The sequence below is a fragment of the Hylobates moloch genome, unplaced genomic scaffold (genome assembly GCF_009828535.3).
Source record: "Hylobates moloch isolate HMO894 unplaced genomic scaffold, HMol_V3 SCAFFOLD_10, whole genome shotgun sequence".
Lineage (NCBI taxonomy): Eukaryota > Metazoa > Chordata > Mammalia > Primates > Hylobatidae > Hylobates > Hylobates moloch.
In genome coordinates, this window is record NW_026652285.1 from 23,714,586 (window position 1) to 23,733,774 (window position 19,189).

At 51.0% G+C, this 19,189-nt stretch overlaps 1 protein-coding gene and 1 non-coding gene across 14 annotated transcripts in view; both read right to left on the reverse strand.

Moving 5' to 3' along the window:
• Positions 1-19,189, reverse strand: part of MED24 (mediator complex subunit 24) — a 33,520-nt gene that overhangs the window by 5,752 nt on the left and 8,579 nt on the right. For 7 of the 13 annotated variants that reach the window (XM_032163514.2, XM_032163513.2, XM_032163515.2 and 4 more), the window contains 17 exons: positions 11,948-11,986; positions 11,554-11,627; positions 10,949-11,181; positions 10,748-10,804; positions 9,184-9,295; positions 8,884-9,034; positions 8,477-8,590; positions 7,871-7,918; positions 7,352-7,434; positions 6,973-7,059; positions 5,245-5,356; positions 4,019-4,197; positions 3,119-3,156; positions 2,594-2,676; positions 2,056-2,234; positions 1,847-1,946; positions 1,356-1,531 (listed from right to left, as the gene is read on the reverse strand). In XM_032163514.2, the coding sequence (XP_032019405.1) occupies positions 1,356-1,531; positions 1,847-1,946; positions 2,056-2,234; positions 2,594-2,676; positions 3,119-3,156; positions 4,019-4,197; positions 5,245-5,356; positions 6,973-7,059; positions 7,352-7,434; positions 7,871-7,918; positions 8,477-8,590; positions 8,884-9,034; positions 9,184-9,295; positions 10,748-10,804; positions 10,949-11,181; positions 11,554-11,627; positions 11,948-11,986 (1,865 nt within the window). Of the gene's footprint in view, positions 1-1,355; positions 1,532-1,846; positions 1,947-2,055; positions 2,235-2,593; positions 2,677-3,118; positions 3,157-4,018; positions 4,198-5,244; positions 5,357-6,972; positions 7,060-7,351; positions 7,435-7,870; positions 7,919-8,476; positions 8,591-8,883; positions 9,035-9,183; positions 9,296-9,481; positions 10,705-10,747; positions 10,805-10,948; positions 11,182-11,553; positions 11,628-11,947; positions 11,987-19,189 lie in introns of those variants that run through there. The other 6 variants (XM_032163517.2, XM_032163511.2, XM_032163520.2 and 3 more) reach the window with 4 other exon arrangements.
• Positions 2,753-2,856, reverse strand: LOC116476073 (small nucleolar RNA SNORD124). Its single transcript, XR_004250138.1, has one exon. It is a non-coding gene; the product is annotated as a small nucleolar RNA SNORD124 (small nucleolar RNA).

The following is a 19,189-nucleotide window of genomic DNA, read 5'->3' on the forward strand; positions in this document are numbered from 1 at the left end:
GCGATCTTGGCTCACTGCAACCTCCGCTTCCTGGGTTCAAGCGATTCTCCTGTCTCAGCCTCCCAAGTAGCTGGGATTACAGGCGCCTGCCACCACTCCCTGCTCATTTTTGTACTTTTAGTAAAGCCAAGGTTTCACCATGTTGGTCAGGCTGGCCTTAAACTCCTGACCTCAACTGAGCCTCAGCCTCCCAAAGTGCTAGGATTGCAGGCGTGAGCCACCACGCCCGGCCCACAACAGAGTATTATTCAGCCTTCAAAAGGAAAGAATTCCTGTCACGTGCTACTACATGGATGAGCTTTGAGGACATCATGCTGAGTGAAGTCAGCCAGTCACGAAAAGGCAAGGACTGTATGATTCCAGTTAAATGAGGCATCTAAAAAGTAGTCAAATTCAGCAGGGCACGGTGGGTCACGCCTGTAATCCCAGCACTTTGGGAGTCCACAGTGAGAGGATCACTCGAGGCCAGGAGTTCAAGACCTGGCAATATAGTGAGACCCTGTCTCTACAAAGACTAGAAAAATTAGCCGGCTGTGGGCCTGCAGTCCCAGCTACTTGGGAGGCTGAGGCGAGAGGATCACTTGAGCCCAGGAGTTTGAGGTTGCAGTGAGACTCACTCTGATATGGGCAAGAGTAAGACCTTGTCTCAAAAAAAAAAAAAAAAAGTATAAAGTAGTCAAATTCCTAGACACACAAAGTAAAATGTTAGTTACCAGGAGCTGGAGGGAGGGGAAAATGGGAAGCTGTTGTTCGGTGGGTATGGAGTTTCAGAGATGCAAGAAAGTTCTGGAGACCTGTTACACAACAGTGTGAATACACTTAACACTACTGAACAGTACACTTAAACATGGCTAAGATGGCAAATCTTATGTGTTTTTTACAATTAAAAAAAGCAAACAATTTATTGGTTGGGTGAATGAACTCAATGTAGCTGGTCACCAGGGAAGTCCTCCAAACCTCTGAGGAGCCAGGGCAGGAAACTGTCCTAAGAGATAACTGAGGGTGGGGGATGGCCTGTAAAATCTACAGACAGGTTCCTAGCTCCTAGACAGTCATACAGCTTTGTTCTTTTGGGAGCCAGTTGTCTTGAACTTGAGTCTCTGCGGGCAGACCCTGTTTGGGGTCTGCATTTCTGACAACACCGCAGGTGCTGGCATATTTAAATGCTTCTGCCACAGAGACACAGCACATGTTTGCCGAGTCAGGTGAGTGAACACATGAATAGGAAAGTGAGTGAGTGAGTGAGCAAGTAGCATGTTTGCAAAGGTCAGAAAAGAGAGGGGTGCTTGTTATTGGATGTGCTGACTTCTCACAACACACTTGAAGGGTCTGAGAAGGGAAGGCGGGTTACTGACCTCTCATTGTAGAACTGCAGGGTGTTCTCACTAAACAGTGGCCCTGCCAGCTGGCGGATCATCTGCAGCGACTTCTCACGCTCATCCAGCCCCAGCATCCGGACGTGGGCCACAAGCCAAGCCACAGCACACACCGCCAGACTGCATACCTTCCCTTTGATGTTATCAGTGATTTTCTAGGGGAGACGGAAAGGTGATGGGCTACCATCTATCTCCCTTTCTTGAGCCAACATCACCTTCTCAGCCTCTGCGGGCAGCTAAGTGCAGCGGGTGGAGTCCCGGGCCACATTCCACACCTCTCTCCACAAGTTTGATCTTCCCAGAGCTACCTGGGCCAGAGGGAGTGGCTAAGACAACGATTACACAAAATATCAATATCAAAATATGAGCTCCTGGATTAAAGGTCTTCTTGCCCTTACGAAATATAACAAGTCATCACTGGCTGGCTCTGTATCTCAGGGGAGCAAAGGCTGCTGGGAAGGCAGGGCTACCTGGATGGACTCGAAGGCCAGGACCCCATTCTCCCAGGCATTGAGGATTTCCAAGATGGCGGCTGAGATGCTGAGACAGGCCTCATGCCACTTCATCTGCCTGCGGGTGTGCAGAGAAGTCAGCACAGGGGAGCAGGGGACGGGCTCAGGGAGCGGGTCTTGACCCTGCCCCTACCGCCACCCTTGGAGTGGGCGCCCGGGCCACTGACACCAGCTTCATCTCCGAGGAATTGTTGAGCAGGGCCACCAGGGACTCCACTTTGGTGGAGTCGGGGCGGAAGCAGGGGTGGTCGGGGTTCAGGATCTTGCCCTCCTCAGGCATGCAGGTCTGCATCCAGGTCTCGAAGAAGGGCACCTCAGCTCCTGTGCGCGACTCGGACAGAATCACCTGGGAAAGGGGAAGAGGGGCACCAGCCGAGTGGGGAGGGCGTGGCGCCTGCCAGCGCTGGACCTGGGGCTGCACTGTTTCCCGCCAGGCTGCTGCTCCAGCCTAGCCCAACCCAAAGACTGGGGACGGGGCGAACCGGTCTAAGGGAACCAGACGAGAGGCAATGCTGCCACCTAGTGGTCAATGTGAACATGGGGCTGAAGGGGCCTCTACGGACTCCAGCCTGGGTGGGCACCTGGTTTCTGAGGCCCACAGAACTAACTGGCTGAGAGGCTGTGGGGGCGCAGGCGGTGAGGTGGGGAGAGTTCCGGTTTACCTCCTTCCCCTGAGCCCCCGTCCAGGTCGCTCCCCTCTCTCACCTCTGAACCATAGGTCTGGGCCACATGGCACAGCATGAGGAAGGAGATGTCAAACAGCAGGGCCCGCACGGAGGCCGGTTTGGCTGTGGAAGGACAGGAAGGCTGAGCTCCCAGATGAGGGCAGTGGGGAGCCCGTGTATGGGTCCACAGGGATCGGGATTTGCCTCTAGGAAGGTCAGGGACCAAGTGGCTCCTTCAAAGCTCTGAGGCTCAGAATCCTTTTCTTGAGTCTCAACTGGAACATCATCCCTTCCTTGAGACCAAAGACCCCCAGCACCCTCTCCTGGCATACCCAACTAAGTCATAAAGGGATGAGGGGGGAAGGAGACACACGGATGGTCTGGGAAGAATCCTTTCCCAGCATTATCCACTTTCAAGCTCTGTGGAAGCTTCCATTGGTCATGGCTCTGAGGAGGGAGCACAGCCTCCCCGTGTTGAGCCCGGGAGCCCTCCTCCCTCCCACACTCTCCCGCCACACCCCTCCTGAGGGCCCACTGGGCCTGCGGATGCACAGGGCTGACTTACTGCTTTCTTCACTGCCATAGGTTGTGAATTCATTCAAACTGAAAGGAATGGAGACAGGTTGCATTGACCAGGGCATGAGCTGAGCAGTAGCTGGGCGCTGGGGCTACACATGCTCAGAGAGCGGTCGCTAGAGTATGAGTTACTGGTTAAACTTAAAATGAGACACATTGCTACAGAAAAAAGGTTTTTTTGGTTTTGTTTTGGTTTTTTTTTGAGACGGAGTCTCGCTCTGTCACCCAGGCTGGAGTGCAGTGGCACAATCTCAGCTCACTGCAACCTCCGCCTCCGTTCAAGCAATTCTTCTGCCTCAGTCTCCCAAATAGCTGGGATTACAGGTGCCCGCCACCACACCCGGCTAATTTTTTGTATTTTTAGTAGAGACAGGGTTTCACCAAGTTGGCCAGGCTGGTCTTGAACTCCTGACCTCAGGTGATCCGCCCACCTCGGCCTCCCTAAGTGCTAGGATTACAGGCGTGAGCCACTGCACCTGGCCAGAAGGATTTTTATTATTAGATTTCCAAGGCCTAGAGAATGGCTCACTGAATGGAACCGTTCTATATATGTCAAATTCCAGGGCAACCAAAAAAGGCAACAGAATTTGAGAGCCCCTTATTAATAACTGGGCATACTCGGAATTCCTCCGTGCCCAATGTTCAACACCTCAACCCTTACCCTCATCTCTTTACCAAACATGTCCACTCCATCCTCAGCTGAAGAGAAAGGAACACTTAGGTCGCAAGAACAGGCCCTTCCTCCAAGATCTCCAGCCAGGATGCTCTGCCTAGGCTCGTGGGTGTCTGGATGAGACCCAGACCCAGGCACCTGACTCCTACCCTGCTACCTCCTCCCAACGTGCAGCCTCCCCGCACGCCCTGGGGTCAGGGGCTTGGCCTTCCTCACTTGATGAATTTCCGGGCGAAGGATTTCAGCTTTCCAGTGGCGGCGGCGGCAGCCAGCAGCAAGTCCAGACTCTTCCCGGACAGCATGTGGCCCAGGACTCCTAGCAGTCCCTCTGGTGACTTAGAGTGGTCTGCATCCATCGTCTGGGGACAGGACAGGAAATCAAGTCCTGAAGAACACTGAAGACCCCCCACCCAAGATACAGCCTAGCCACATTTTCTCTCTTTCACAACCTGGAATGTAATCTACATCTTTCTGACTTCAATCTGGAAAATCATTCCTAAAACCCACCCTTGCTCTCCGATCCATCCCTCTCATCTACACTGGCATGCAGGTGGTGAGGTTGGAGTGGGCAAGGTCATGGCTAGGATCTTCTCTGTCCTTTCCTTTTTTAGACGGAGTCTCGCTCTATCGCCCAGGCTGGAGTGCAGTGGCGCGATCTCGGCTCACTGCAACCTCTGCCCCCTCAGGTTCAGCGATTCTCCTGCCTCAGCCTCCCAAGTAACTGGGATTACAGGCATGCACCACCACGCCCAGTGAATTTTGTGTTTTTAGTAGAGACTGGGTTTCACCACGTTGGCCAAGCTGGTCTCAAACTCCTGACCTCAAGTGATCTTCCCACCTCAGCCTCCCAAAATGCTGGGATTACAGGCGTAAGCCACCGCATCCACGTCTCTGTTGTTTCCACGTGAGACGGCCTAAGTGAAAGCGCCTACTGCAGTGCCTGGTGTACAAATGAAGCACCCACTGGTTAGCATTCAGTGGTAGCTGCCCTTGCCTCCCCTTTCACTACCTCCAAAGCAACTATGTATAAAAGCTAAAGGGGGCCAGGCGCAGTGGCTCACGCCTGTAATCCCAGCACTTTGGGAGGCCAAGGCAGGCAGATCACAAGGTCAGGAGATCGAGACCATCCTGGCTAACACGGTGAAACCGTCTCTACTAAAAATACAAAAAATTAGCTGGGCTTGGTGGCGGGCACCTGTAGTCCCAGCTACTCACCAGGCTGAGGCAGGAAAATGGCGTGAACCTGGGAGGTGGAGCTTGCAGCAAGCCGAGATCGCGCCACTGCACTCCAGCCTGGGCGACACAGTGAAACTCCATCTCAAAAAAAAAAAAAAAGCTAAAGGAGACAGAAGTCTGTGGCCTTTGTTTATTTATCTGCAAGCAGATGGAGCACTGGGAAGAAGAAAGAGAAGACTGTGGTGGCCAGGGAAGGGCACACTCACCTTGAGGATGTTTGTGACAGTGGGCTCCGCCCGGAGGATCAGCTGGATGTTGGGCTGGATGTTGGCATTCTCTCCCGATTTCTGCTGGGGTGCGTGCTCTCGGTCCGCTTTGCTGTGGACATCACCAGTTGGCCAAGGAAGGGAAGAGGAATGAAGAGAAATTCTTGACACGTTCCCTCGTTCAAGCCCGGAAGGAAATGTGCAGAGGAGGTGGGAAGCATGTAAGAACCTCCGAGGTTGGGGTGAAGTTTATGGAAGCATAGTCAATGTTGCAATCACTGATTTATCATTAGTCTTTTTTTTTTTTTTTGAGACAGATCTCACTCTGTTGCCCGGGCTGGAGTACAGTGGTGCGATCGCGGCTCACTGCAGCCTCTGCCTCCAGAGTAGCTGGGCACTCACCATCACACCTGGCTACTTTTTTGTATTTAGTAGAGATGGGGTTTCACCATGTTCTACTGGTCTCAAACTCCTGACCTCAGGTGATCCGCCCACCTTGGCCTCCCAAAGTCCTGGGATTACAGGTAAGCCAGCATGCCTGGCAATTTATCATTAGTCTTTTTTTTTTTTTTTGAGACAGAGTCTCGCTCTGTCACCCATGCTGGAATGCAGTGGCGCGATCTCAGCTCAGTACAACCTCCGCCTTCCGGGTTCAAGTGATTCTCCTGCCTCAGCCTCCTGAGTAGCTGGAATTACAAGTGCATACCATCGTGCCCGGCTAATTTTTATATTTTTAGTAGAGATGGGGTTTCACCACGTTGGCCAGGCTGGTCTTGAACTCCTGACCTCATGATCCGCCCGCCTTGGCCTCCCAAATGCTGGGATTACAGGTGTGAGCCACCGCACCTGGCCTATCATTAGTCTTAAATGCTCTGAAAGCAGGGCCGGGCGCAGTGGCTCACGCCTGTAATCCCAGCACTTTGGGAGGCCGAGGCAGGCGGATCACGAGGTCAGGAGATCGAGACCATCCTGGCTAACACAGTGAAACCCCATCTCTACTAAAAATACAAAAAATTAGCCGGGCGAGGTGGTGGGCGCCTGTAGTCCCAGCTACGCGGGAGGCTGAGGCAGGAGAATGGTGTGAACCCCGGGGGGCGGAGCCTGCAGTGAGCCGAGATCGCGCCACTGCACTCTAGCCTGGGTGAAAGAGCGAGACTCCTTCTCAAAAAAAAAAAAAAAAATGCTCTGAAAGCACATTTAAGATTAAAGGAAGATTCAGGATTTTTATTTATTTTTTTTTTTTTGAGACAAGGTCTCACTCTATTGCCCAGGCTGGGGTGCAGTGGCATGATTTCGCCTCACCACAATCTCCACCTCCTGGATTCAAGCAATTCTTGTGCCTCAGCCTCCAGAGTAGCTGAGAGATTACAGGCACACACCACCATGCCCGGCTGATTTTTGTATTTTTAGTAGACATGGGGTTTTGCCATGTTGGGCAGGCTGGTCTTGAACTCCTGGCCTCCAAGTAATCCACCCGCCTCCAGCCTAGGATTTTTACTTTTATCACAAAGATGGGTATGAGTTAAAGAGCAGTGACTAAGAGTGTAAAACTCTGGTCTGAAGACACCCGTGCTTTCTTTTCCTTCCTGTTCCCTGTACCCCCAGGCACGGTCCCAGTCACTTGCAGCCCAGACTTTCGACAGGAGGTTGAAAGGCACTCAGCAGCCCCGCCATAACAAGAGAGAAGTTAAGGGGCTCTTGGGGTAGCACAGGTGCGCTCCCACTTACCGCTTAGCCATAAGGTTGTTGACGCTGGCCTCAGACAGAAGCCCCTGCTTGCCACATTCTTGGAGCAGGAAGTTTGTACAGTCACAACTGTGAGGGAAAAAGATGCTGAGGGAACTGGGCACCTGGCTAGGACGGTGAGGGGTGGGAGTGGCAGGTCCCTGAGCAGCATCCTCCCTCTTTCAGGATGAGGACAATCTGGAGTGCCTGAGGGATGGTAGAGGGGCTCTGGGGACTTGGCAACTATGGGCTGCTGCTTCCTGCCCCTGCCAAGGGGAGTGAACAAGGAGACAGAGTCCCCTGAGGCTTCTCTGGCACAGCGATCAGGGGAAGAGCCCAGAACGCCTTCCAGTAGGGCGGGGGTGACCAGGGGAGCTCATACTTGCAGCGCTGGTCAGCTTTGTCCAACAAGGGTGTGAGCTTCAGCAGGAACTCAAAAGCACAGTTCACATCCTCAGTGAAGTCCTAGAAAGAGGCAGAAGTGTCCATCTGGTTTCCAGGGCCACCAGGCCCTGATCATCTCAGGCAACCTTGTCTGCTGGAGGCATCGGCCTGAGCTGCCTGGCTGCTTTCTGCCTGGAGCCTGGGTGTATGTTGTGGGTGCAGGCAGATGCTGAAGCACACACACTGGCTGAAGCACATGCACACGCTGAAGCGCACACACGCTGAAGCACACAGGCTGAAACACACACACTGAAGCACACACACACACTGAAGCACGCACGCACTGAAGCACATGCACATGCTGAAGCATGCACATTGTGAAGCACGTGCACACCGAGGTGTACACTCGCATCCGGCTCTCTTCCAGGCATGAGAACACTGCCCAGATGGGGCCTGAAGGACCCTCCCCTTTGCCCTTGTTTCTGCTCCCATGCCTCCATCTCAATCCCCAACTCACCTTGTCTCCATGAGAGTACTTCTTCAACTTCACCAAAACCTGTGGAATCTAGGGGGTGAGGCAGGGGGAAAAACAGGAAGATCCATTTCTTTTCTCTTTCATCTACCCCTGAAGGCATCCCCCCGACCCCCTGCTCCAGGAAGAGAGACAGGAACAGTCCTACCCTGGGAGTGAGAGCACATTTAGTGCTAAATGAGAAAGCCAATAGGTGCCCAGGCCCCTGATGCCCCCAGGCCTAGGCACAGGACACAAGCACCCTGCACCTCTGCTAGCTCAACAGAAAAAAATGCCATAAGCAAAAGTGGATCCCCAGCTTCAAGGAGGACTGGGGCCCCTTTCCCTGGCTCCCTTCACTGTCCTGCACCAATCTGTCTGATGACCAAGCTAAACTGCACCTCTGTGGTAAGAAACAATGGAGTCTGCCAAATGGGCTAAATATAGCCCTGGCACTTTCAGAGAAAATGATCAATGGGAACTTGCGCTGGGATACCTGGCAGGCTGGGCCCAGTGCCCACAGGGAGGAACACAGGGCAAAGGTCCAGGGTGCCACTGCTCTTGCTAAGAACCATTCCTAGACTGGCTCTGCACCTCCCACATCCCCAGTACCTTGAGGAAAGTGAAAGCTGTCCACTTGAGCTCCTCCGTGCCCTCGGGAGACTCAATGAGCCCCACGAAGCAAGCTTTCCAGATCTCCAGGACAAAAAGTGGGGTTGGGATATGCTGTGGGAAGAGCCAAGGATGAGGCCTAAGAGGGTGCCCGTACCCCGTCACCCTTCTGTGGACTCCGAGGATTTGGCTGGGTCAGGGACTGCATGGCAGAGTCACTGCCCAGCTGTGTGCTGAGAACCAGGGGCGTAAGGTCCAATGACAGAAGTGTGCACGACTGGCACCCACTTTCCGTCATGGAGCAGGAGAAACCCCATTTCTCCCAGGGAGGACCAGAAGAATCCTCCCTCCTGCCCCCAACAGGCTGGCCCGCCTTGGAGAAGGGAGAGCCACTCGGCCCCTCCCACCTGCATGCGCTTCACCATCGTCAGCTGCTCCACCAGGGACTGCGTCTCGCCTGTCAGGTTCATGGTGCCCTCAAGCAGGATCACGGCATGGACAGTGGGGAAGCCGGTCTTGTGCATCTGCTCCGCATGCACAGACAGCATCGTGGGGATGCTGAGGGGTCACAAACACAGGGGACAGTGTTTGAGGGGCCAAAGGTGAAGGCAGAGAGGATGGCACCAGGGGCCACAACTTCCCACCCCAGGGCGTGTCCTCCCTCTCCCTCCACCACCCTCCACCACCATCCCCCAGGGAGCCAGCACCTCCTAATGAGGGTGCCGCACTGCTCAGCCTGGCTCCGGAGCTGCGGGTTGCTGAGATTGGCCAGGATCTCTCCAAGTTTCAAGAGAGAATGCTCGATGGCAGTCCAAGAAGCTGGCAGAGGGAAGGAAGTACAGAAACGTGATGGGAAACAGGGGAGAAGGAGCGCCTGGCCCTGAACTCCTCGATTTTGGCACCCCCTCCGGCACATGAAACCACACAGGAAGGCTTCCCCTGAGGATGACAGGGAGGGAGGGGCCTGAGGGCAGCATGCACTGTTTCCAGAAGCGGGGTGGGCACCTAGAGCTGGAAACCCCAGAGACCATTCCCAAAGGCCTGACTTCCAGGGGACACAGCCAGCTGACTTCAGAAGGCATGGCATCACACAGGCTCAGGAGAGAGAGGCAGAGGGAGGCCAGAATCCAGTGGCTGGAACAGGGAGGGCAGTCACAAATCACTCGAGGAGTGGGCGGATCCCAAAGTCCAGTCTTGCAGAGGCTGTCACTCTCCTCTGGGGGAGCTGGGTCCCTAAATGGCCTTCTCATTCTCAACCACTCCCTCATCTAGGCATTGCCTTTGCTGCCCTCCCCTGCTGAAGGCCTCTCACTCTCTCTCAAACTCCCACCACACTCTAAGCTTCTGTTCAAGCCCCAGTTCCTTTAGCAACTCACCCAACTGGTCTAACTCACTTCCTTCCTTAATGCCCACACTCATGGTCTAAGCCATATCGGTTAGCACTGAATTATAAGTTACTTATCCTAGTTACAACTCCAGAGGGTCAAATGATGAATAATGGCACCAACTAGCCCATTAACCTCCATGGAGCATAAAAGGGGAAAAAAAAGACAAGACCTGAGATCCATTAAAATTCAGTATTCATCCGATTTTCAGCCAATAAACATTTATCAAGGGCTCAAGGTAGGGAAGAGGCATCAACACAGTCCATTTTTATATAAAGATTGTCTTTTTGGACTTCTCACAGGTGGTAAAACATACTTAGGGAAGAAATAAATATACTAGTCCTAAAACAAGCTCTCCAACCAGGTCCTGAAGCCTCGGGAGTAGCCCATTCTAGCATTCTTGTTCCTGGAGAATAAGAGATCTGTAGGTGGTCCCAAGCCACTTGGGCTTCAAGGAGCAAGACTATGGCCTTAGGACCCTGTTGCTGGAAATACCGGCATCTTCCCTCCCGCCAGGTGATCTGTCTGTTCTCAGGCTCTGGAAAGTACCAAAACTTAACATCTGAACTTGAGTCAAGAGGCATATGGTACAACAGGCCCAACAGCAAACAGGCACTGTGTTAAAAGGGGCATTTTAGGTAACATTCAAATACAAGAGTCATTTGCTTCCAGGCGATGAGTAACATGGAGACAAATACAATAATGGACACTGTGCTTGTCTTGTCCTCTAGTTTTTTCCTCGTCTGTGACGCACTAGTCTTGCTCCCCACTAGCAGCTATGCTTGATGAGGGCAGGGACCCTGCCACATGCTCCTTTGGTAGCCCCCCACCCCCCGCCCCCAGCACCTAGCACAGTGCTGGGCGTACGACAATGCTCAGTAAATACCTGTTGGTTGATTGGCTCGGGTGCCACCCTGCCCAAGTCCCTGGGATGTGTGCAATGCTTATGGGGAGAAAAAAAAGGAAGTGGGATGGTTTCAGATCCTCCTGGAAAGAGGTGGGATGGCATCCTGCCTCTCCCTTCTCAATTAAAGGACCGGCTATGGGAGCAGCGGCAGGTGGGGCTCAGGGGAATCAAGGGACATACAGGCCTCCTCTAGTTTGGCGATGTGCAGCAGGGCCCGGTTCTTGGTACTGCTGAGGGTTTTCTCCAGGCGCTGAAGGCACATGGCAAGCTGCTTCTCCCCAGCGGCTGGAGTGCCGGCCTCCAGCCCCTCCCGGAGCCGCTCTGCAGAGGCTGCCGTGCAGCGCAGCAGCCAGTGGATGGCGCTAAGAAGGGCTCGGCACAGTCCGATGCACTCCTCTGCTTTCCCGTGACAGCTACAGGCAAGGATGCAAAATCAGCCTCTGTTCTTCCAATGGCTGAAATCCGACCCACATCAATGTTCCCCAGAGTCCCTGGCACTCCCCTACTAGGGACTAGGGCTGAGAAGCTAGCAAAGTCCTGGGTAAGATGCTTAGCCCCTTTGGCTTCTACTGGACAAGATTTCAAATGAGCTACTCCAGACAGAGAGGAGGCACTCTGTCCTAAGACAGTAAAAAAAGGAGGGGACAAGTGAGTGTAGATGGGCAGGTGGGAAGAAAAAATGTGAGAACCCGGAGTTGGTCTCGGTCTGTGTGCTAGGAGCTGCACCTCTGCACTAAGACAAGGCTGGAACATTGTACTCTGAGCCCCCTTACCCCTGCCCTTACCTCAGACGGTCACAAAACATGTCCATGATGTCCAGCAACGCCTGGACACACAAGTCCCGAGAAAAGTCATCAAACTGTGGAAAGGACAGTGGAGATGCTACGGAATGCCCCCGTCCACCCCCAGGTCTCACACGAGGCAGACGGTGCGTTCAGGACCCCTGCTCCTCTCTCCTCCAACCTTGGGTTCCAGACTCAGTATCCTCAGCAGTGGACATTGGCTCCCAAGCACCAGCCCCTACTTGCCAGGATCCCCCTCCCATGGAAGGCCAGCAATGCCAGCCAGAGGCATCATGTGCTGCCTATCCAGCCTCACAAGTCACAGCATTAGGGCCGTCAAGGAGGTGGGGCCTTGTCTGTCATCCCCAACCTAGCTCCTGAGTGTCTACGGTCATACCTTACTGATGGCTGTGAGGACAGAAGAGTAGGACACCATCTGAAGAGAAGGAAGAAAGATAACCTTTAGACAACTAGTCTCCCACAGTTGAGAGGAACAAACACTGATGCTTCAAGTTGCTGCAGCTCTCCTGAACCTCAACCCCTTCCAGAGGCCCTCTTCAACCCAAGGAAGGAGAGGCAGTGTCACTGTGCACTGCCCTATTCCTGCCTCTGTCAGACTCACTACAAATGGTATCAGCATAAGCCCATCAAGAAGATGATTTTGGGGATACTCAAAGGCTCCATGTTTCAGGCCGGGTGCGGTGGCTCACGCCTGTAATTCCAAAACTTTGGGAGGCTGAGGCGGGCGGATCACGAGGTCAGGAGTTTGAGACCATCCCGCCCAACATGGTGAAACCCCATCTCTACTAAAAATGTAAAAATTAGCTGGGTGTGGTGGTGCGTGCCTGTAATCCCAGCTACTCAGGAGGCTGAGGCAGGAGAATCGCTTGAATCAGGGAGTTGGAGGTTGCAGTGATCCGAGATCGTGCCACTGCACTCCAGACTGGGAGCAGAGCGAGACTGTCTCAAAAAAAAAAAAAGCGCCTGCTACTCACTGTCCTCAATAAGCATGGGTTAACTGACGGCTAGTGGGCGGAAGCATGGGCAAGAGTGAAGCCATGTCACTGTATTCCTACAGCTTCCAGCAAGAACAGGGGCTTTAATGGGTAAGAACTAGAGACAAACAAACATTTGCTGCACTGAGCAGGTAGTACCTGCACCTTGAAACAGGAAGTGACTGGGCGTGGTGGCTCACGTCTGTAATCCCAGCACTTTGGGAGGCTGAGGCAGGATTACCTGAGGTCAGGAGTTCAAGACCAGCCTGGCCAACATGGTGAAACCCTGTCTCTACTAAAAATACAAAAATTAGCTGGGCATGGTGGCCTACGCCTGTAATCTCAGCTACTTGGGAGGCTGAGGCAGGAGAGTTGCTTGAACCTGGGAGATGGAGGTTGCAGTGAGCCGAAATCGTGCCACTGCGCCCTAACCTGGGTGACAGAATGAGACTCTGTCAAAAGAAAAGAAAGAGAGGGAGAGAGAGAGAGAGGGAAGGAAGGAAGGAAGGAGGGAAGGAGGGAAGGAAGGAAGGAAGGAAGGAAGGAAGGAAGGAAAGAAGGAAGGAAGGAAAGAAAGAAAGAAAAGGAAAGAAGAAAAGAGTAAGTTTTACTGTACAAACTCTTATTTGTTCTCCAGAACTTACTCCCTAGGACCCATCCAAGACACCTTCCCTGATCAACCCCAACCTCCCCTACAAAGCTGAAACCCTTCCTCTGTGCTCCAAGTAATCACCTAAGGCTCATCATTACACGGCGGGTGCCTGCAGTCCCCACTAAATTAGAAGCTCCTTGAGGACAAGGATGCTTTTACTCAGTGACCACCACAAACTTGATGTTTGTAGAATGAATAAATAAAAACACACCTTTAGCTCAGCATGTCTCAAAGTAGCTTCCAAAGCTGCCCTATCCAATACAGAAGTCACTAGCCCCATGTGGCTATTTAAATTAATTAAAGTTAAATAAAATTTGGCTGGGCGTGGTGGCTCACGCCTGTAATCCCAGCACTTTGGGAGGCCAAGGCGGGAGGATCATGAGGTCAGGAGATGAAGACCATCCTGGCTAACACGGTGAAACCCCGTCTCTACTAAGAATACAAAAAATTAGCCGGGCGTGGTGGCGGGCGCCTGTAGTCCCAGCTACTAGGGAGGCTGAGGCAGGAGAATGGCGTGAACCCAGGAGGCAGAGCTTGCAGTGAGCTGAGATCACACCATTGCACTCCAGCCTGGGTGACAGAGCTAGACTCTGTCTCAAAAAAAAAAAAAAAGAAATGTCACACACACACCCTGAGCTTGTGTGTGACGTAAATTTGAGAAACACTGGATTAAACATATAATGAGAACGTTGCCACAGAACTTCTCAGAACCATGATATACTCGTATACAATGAGAATCTCTAAGAAGACTGATGATAAAGCAATATCCTTTAAACTTACTTGACCAAGGAATCTCATGTACCTAGTATTTGCAAAATACATTTTGGGAAATTCTACCTGAACAGTAAGTTCCCAGACGACAGAGATGGTATTGAATTTATATCTGTTTCTCTAGCATGTAGCCCAAGAACTGGTATACAACAGGTCCTCAGGAAGTTTTTATTGCTTTGAATAGATGAATTCTACTAACTAGTTGCCTTCTGGAAAAATCTTACCTTTAAATAAATTTCTGTTAGTAAAACTTATTCATCACCACCATAAGACTGGAGATCTAGTTCAAAAGAAATAATTTCTCCTAACTGAAATTAAATCCTACATAAAAAAAATCTTGTCATATTAAAAAAAATAATTACAGCATGCTGATAAAATATAAATAATACCATAAAAAACAGTTACAGTGGTATACTCAAAATCAGTGGCAAAGTATACCAAAATACAAAAGCAGGATACAATGACAGAAACTATCAGGACAATCACCTCCTAGGCTGTCTCTGCTAAAGGAGTGGAAGCCTCCAAAGATTTAAGAAGAAAGCTGAGGCCGGGCGCGGTGGCTCACGCTTGTAATCCCAGCACTTTGGGAGGCCGAGGCGGGCAGATCACGAGGTCAGGAGATCGAGACCACAGTGAAACCCCGTCTCTACTAAAAAAAAAATACAACAAAATTAGCCGGGCGTGTTGGCGGGCGCCTGTAGTCCCAGCTACTCGGAGAGGCTGAGGCAGGAGAATGGCGGGAACCCGGGAGGCAGAGCTTGCAGTGAGCCGAGATCGCGCCACTGCACTCCAGCCTGGGCGACAGGCGAAACTCCGTCGAAAAAAAAAAAAAAAAAAAGAAAGCTGTCGGCGGGGTGCAGTGGCTCACACCTGTAATCCCAGCACTTTGGGAGGCCAAGGCGGGTGGATCACAAGGTCAAGAGATCAAGACCATCCTGGCCAACATGGTGAAACCCCGTCTCTACTAAAAATACAAAAACTAGCCGGGTGTGGTGGCACATGCCTGTAATCCCAGCTACTCAGGAGGCTGAGGCAGGAGAATCGCTTGAACCCAGGAGGCAGCGGTTGCAGAGAGCCAAGATCGCACCACTGCACTCCAGCCTGACGACAGAGCGAGACTCCATCTCAAAAAAAAAAAAAAAAAAAAGGAGAGGAAGAAAGCCATCTGCTCAATCACCTGGGTATGGCAAACTTTCCGTCCATGTGCAATTTCCCTCTCACCAAAATACACTGCTCTGTTCAGCCATCTTTCACTAGTACTCCTGGGTGAACAGGAGCAAAACACAGAGGGCTTAAATACCATCAGTGTTCAGAACCACCATACTGTGAGGCCAGAGCTAGTGTCTGATATCCATCAGAAAGCTGGGAGCCTGCCTGGGCAGGATGACCATAACGTTCCGGCGAGTGTTTTGTTTATTTATAACTGATGTCCCCATAGCGAGTGCTTGGCAAAGAACTGAACCTTGCTGGATACCAACCTGCAGGGGGAGCTGGATGTCCCCACTAAACACTGACCCTCAAATGCCGGGAGAGAAACCCCTAGTTATGCATGTTCCGAGGGATGCCATTCGTCAAAATGAATTTATGGTCTTCAAATTCTGAATTCTGTTCAGTAGATTTCTGCTAACTGTATCAATAAAGCACGGCTACTTCAGAGACCCAAAAATGCTTTCTACATGACGAACTGTTTTACACAGCAGAATCTGGCCTATTCCAGTCTTAATCATTCTATCGCAGTAGAAGCTCTGAACCACCACAGGCCCCCAGGGCAGGAGACCCTCTGTGTGGCCACCATACTTGTGGCTAGCCCCGCCTGACCCTGCAGCTGCTCTCAAATCCTCTCTGCTCTTCTGAATATTCAACACCCCAACTACTCCTAAGTGCCCTCTACTCGCATAACATTGGGCCAAAGAGCCTCTTGACTCTGAAGGAAGAATAAATTACTAATTTTGCACAGTACTTGAGAGGTCACAAAGGTCTTTCATATCTATTTACTTCTATTACTTCAGCCTCTTTCTCTTTCTTCCCTTTCCCATCAGTGTTTACATATCTCAAGACTCTTCTATTGGTCTGTTTGTTGTTTGAGACAGGGTTTCACTCTGTCACGCAGGCTACAGTGCAGTGGTGCTCCCGGGTTCAAGCAATCCTCCCACCTCGGCCTCCTAAGTAGCTGGGACTACAGGCGCACACCACCATGCTTAATTTTTTTTTTTTTCTTTTTTGAGACAGAGTCTCGCTCTCTCGCCCAGGCTGGAGTGCAGTGGTGAGATCGTGGCTCACTGCAGGCTCCGCCTCCCGGGTTCACACCATTCTCCTGCCTCAGCCTCCCGAGTAGCTGGGACTACAGGCGCCCGCCACCACGCCCAGCTAATTTTTTGTATTCTTAGTAGAAGCGGGGTTTCACTGTGTTAGCCAGGATGGTCACGATCTCCTGACCTCATGATCTGCCCACCTCGGCCTCCCAAAGTGCTGAGATTACAGGTGTGAGCCACCGTGCTAGGCTATTTTTTTTTTTTTTTTTTTGAGACAGAGTCTCACTCTGTTGCCCAGGCTGGAGTGCAGTGGCACAATCTTGGCTCACTGCAACCTCTGCCTCCCGGGTTCAAGCGATTTTTCTGCCTCAGCCTCCCGAGTAGCTGGGACTACAGGGATGTGCCACCATGCCTGGCTAATTTTGGTATTTTTAGTAGAGATGGGGTTTCACTATGTTGGCCAGGCTGGTCTCGAACTCCTGACCTCATGATCCACCCACCTCGGCCTCCCAAAGCGCTGGGATTACAGGCGTGAGCCACCGTGCCCAGCTGCCTGACTTTCGTATTTTTTGCAGAGATGGGGTTTTGCCATGTTGTCAAGGCTGGTTTCAAATTCCTGGTCAAGTGAGTTGCCCACCCACCCTGGCCTCCCATAGTCCTGGGATTACAGATATGAGCCTGGCCTAGATTCTTCTATTTTTAAAAGAGCTTCCTATAGACCCCACACTTCCATTTAACCACCACCCCATCTCTGCTGCTCTTCACACATATAAAAGTTATTATTTTTTTTAATTTTACTTTTTTTTTTTTTGAGACAGAGTCTCACTGTGTTGCCCAGGCTGGAGTGCAGTAGCGTGATCTCAGCTCACTGCAACCTCCGCCTCCCAGGTTCAAGTGATTCTCCTGCCTCACCCTCCTGGGTAGCTGGGATTACAGGCATGCGCCACCACATCCGGCTTATTTTTGTATTAGTAGAGACAGGGTTTCACCATGTTGGCCAGGCTGGTCTTGAACTCCTGACCTCATGATCCGCTCCCTCGGCCTCCCAAAGTGCTGGGATTACAGGTGTGAGCCACTGAACCCGGCCTTTTTAATTTTACTTTTTTAGTAGAGATGGGGTCTATGTTGTCTAGGCTGGGCTCGAACTCCTGGCCTCAAGTGATCCTCCTACCTCGGCCTCAAAAAGTGCTGGGATTACAGGTGTGAGCCACCACGCCCGGACAACATAAAAGTTTTCTACACTCCCTGGCTCTACCTGCACACCTTCCATTGACTATTCAACCCACTCCAATCACTTCTGTCCTGACCACTCTATGAATCTTCTCGTTAAGGTCATCGACAAACTCTTCATGTTAAACCCAATGGATCCTTCTCTGTTCTGATCTTACCTGACTTCCCAGCAGCATCTGACCCCTTGAAACCCTCCCTCATCCCTCAATCCTCTCTTGGCTTTTCTTGATAACACTCTCACTTTTCTTCCCTACTCTCTGGCCCCTTCTCTTCAGACTCCTATGAGGAATTATCCTCCTAAGTGTATTTCTTAAATGAGATTGGTTCCTCAGGAAGTTGGGTTTAGTCACTTCTTTGCTCACTCTCCCTGCTCTCTCTGCACAATCTCATCCATGCCCATAGCTTTCATTACCATCAGTAGCTGGTGACTTCTAAACCAAAAAGCTCCAGTCTAGAACTCTCCTTTTGAGTACCAGGCACCTATGTTCAACTGCCTACCAAGTATCCTCTTTTTGATACCCCACAGTCTTCTTAAATTTAAAAGGCCAAGATCAAACATGTTATCCTCACCCACATCCCAACCCTACTCTGCTCTTCCACTGTCTCATGACCCATCAGCTATCTAGTGTCCAAACCAGAAACCTAAGCGTTATCCTTGACCCCTTCTCCTCTCTCACTCTGCTGGTCCCATTAATCAAATTGTTTCAATGCCACTTCCTAAACTGTTCTTGAATTCATCATTTTTTTCTGCTGCCACTTCCCAATTTTGTGCTAGTATCATCTCTCACCTGAATTACAGCAAGATCCTAAATCAGGTTGGAAAACTACAGCCTGCAAGTCCAATTTGGCTCATCACTGTTTTTCTTAACAAATCTTATTAGAACACAGCTATACTCATTTATTTACAGATGGGCTATACCTATTTTTGAGCTGTAATGACAGAATAGTGATGAGAGAGACCATTCAGTCTGCAAAGCTGAAAATACTTACTATCTGGGTCCTTTAAAGACAAACTATGCCAGACTCAATGATATCCCTGTCTTCTGTCTTACCTCCCTCCAACTCGTTCTTCAAACTATAACCAGAGTGATCTTTCTAAAATTAATCCACAAATTTCCCTAATTAACCTACAAAGTCAAGAAAATCTTGATTAAAATATAATAGGATTTTTATGGTAACTTAATGAATTGATTCTAAAATTTGTCTGGAAACGAAATGTCTGAAAACAGCCAAAAAATCTTTTGAAAAATAAAGAAACTAAGGGAAGATTTGTCCACCAAGGTATCAAAACATACTATAAAGCTATAATAAAGTTCTGGTGCAACAAAAGAGAAAGAGGCCGGGCACAGTGGCTCACGCCTGTAATCCCAGCACTTTCGGAGGCCAAGGCAGATGGACCACGAGGTCGGGAGTTGGAGACCAGCCTGGCCAAGATGGTGAAACCCCGTCTCTACTAAAAATACAAAAATTAGCTGGGTGTGGTGGTAGGCATCTATAATCCCAGCTACTTGGAAGGCTGAGGCAGAGAATTGCTTGATGCTTGAACCCAGAAGGAGGAGGTTGCAGTGAGCCGAGATCGTGCCACTGCACTCCAGCCTGGAAGACAGAGTGAGACTCCGTCTCAAAAAAAAGAGAGACAGATACCAGTGAAATATACTAGGGTGTCAAAAAATGGACCCTTGTGTACAAGAGAATTTAAAATTTAAGATATGGCCGGGCGCGGTGGCTCACGCTTGTAA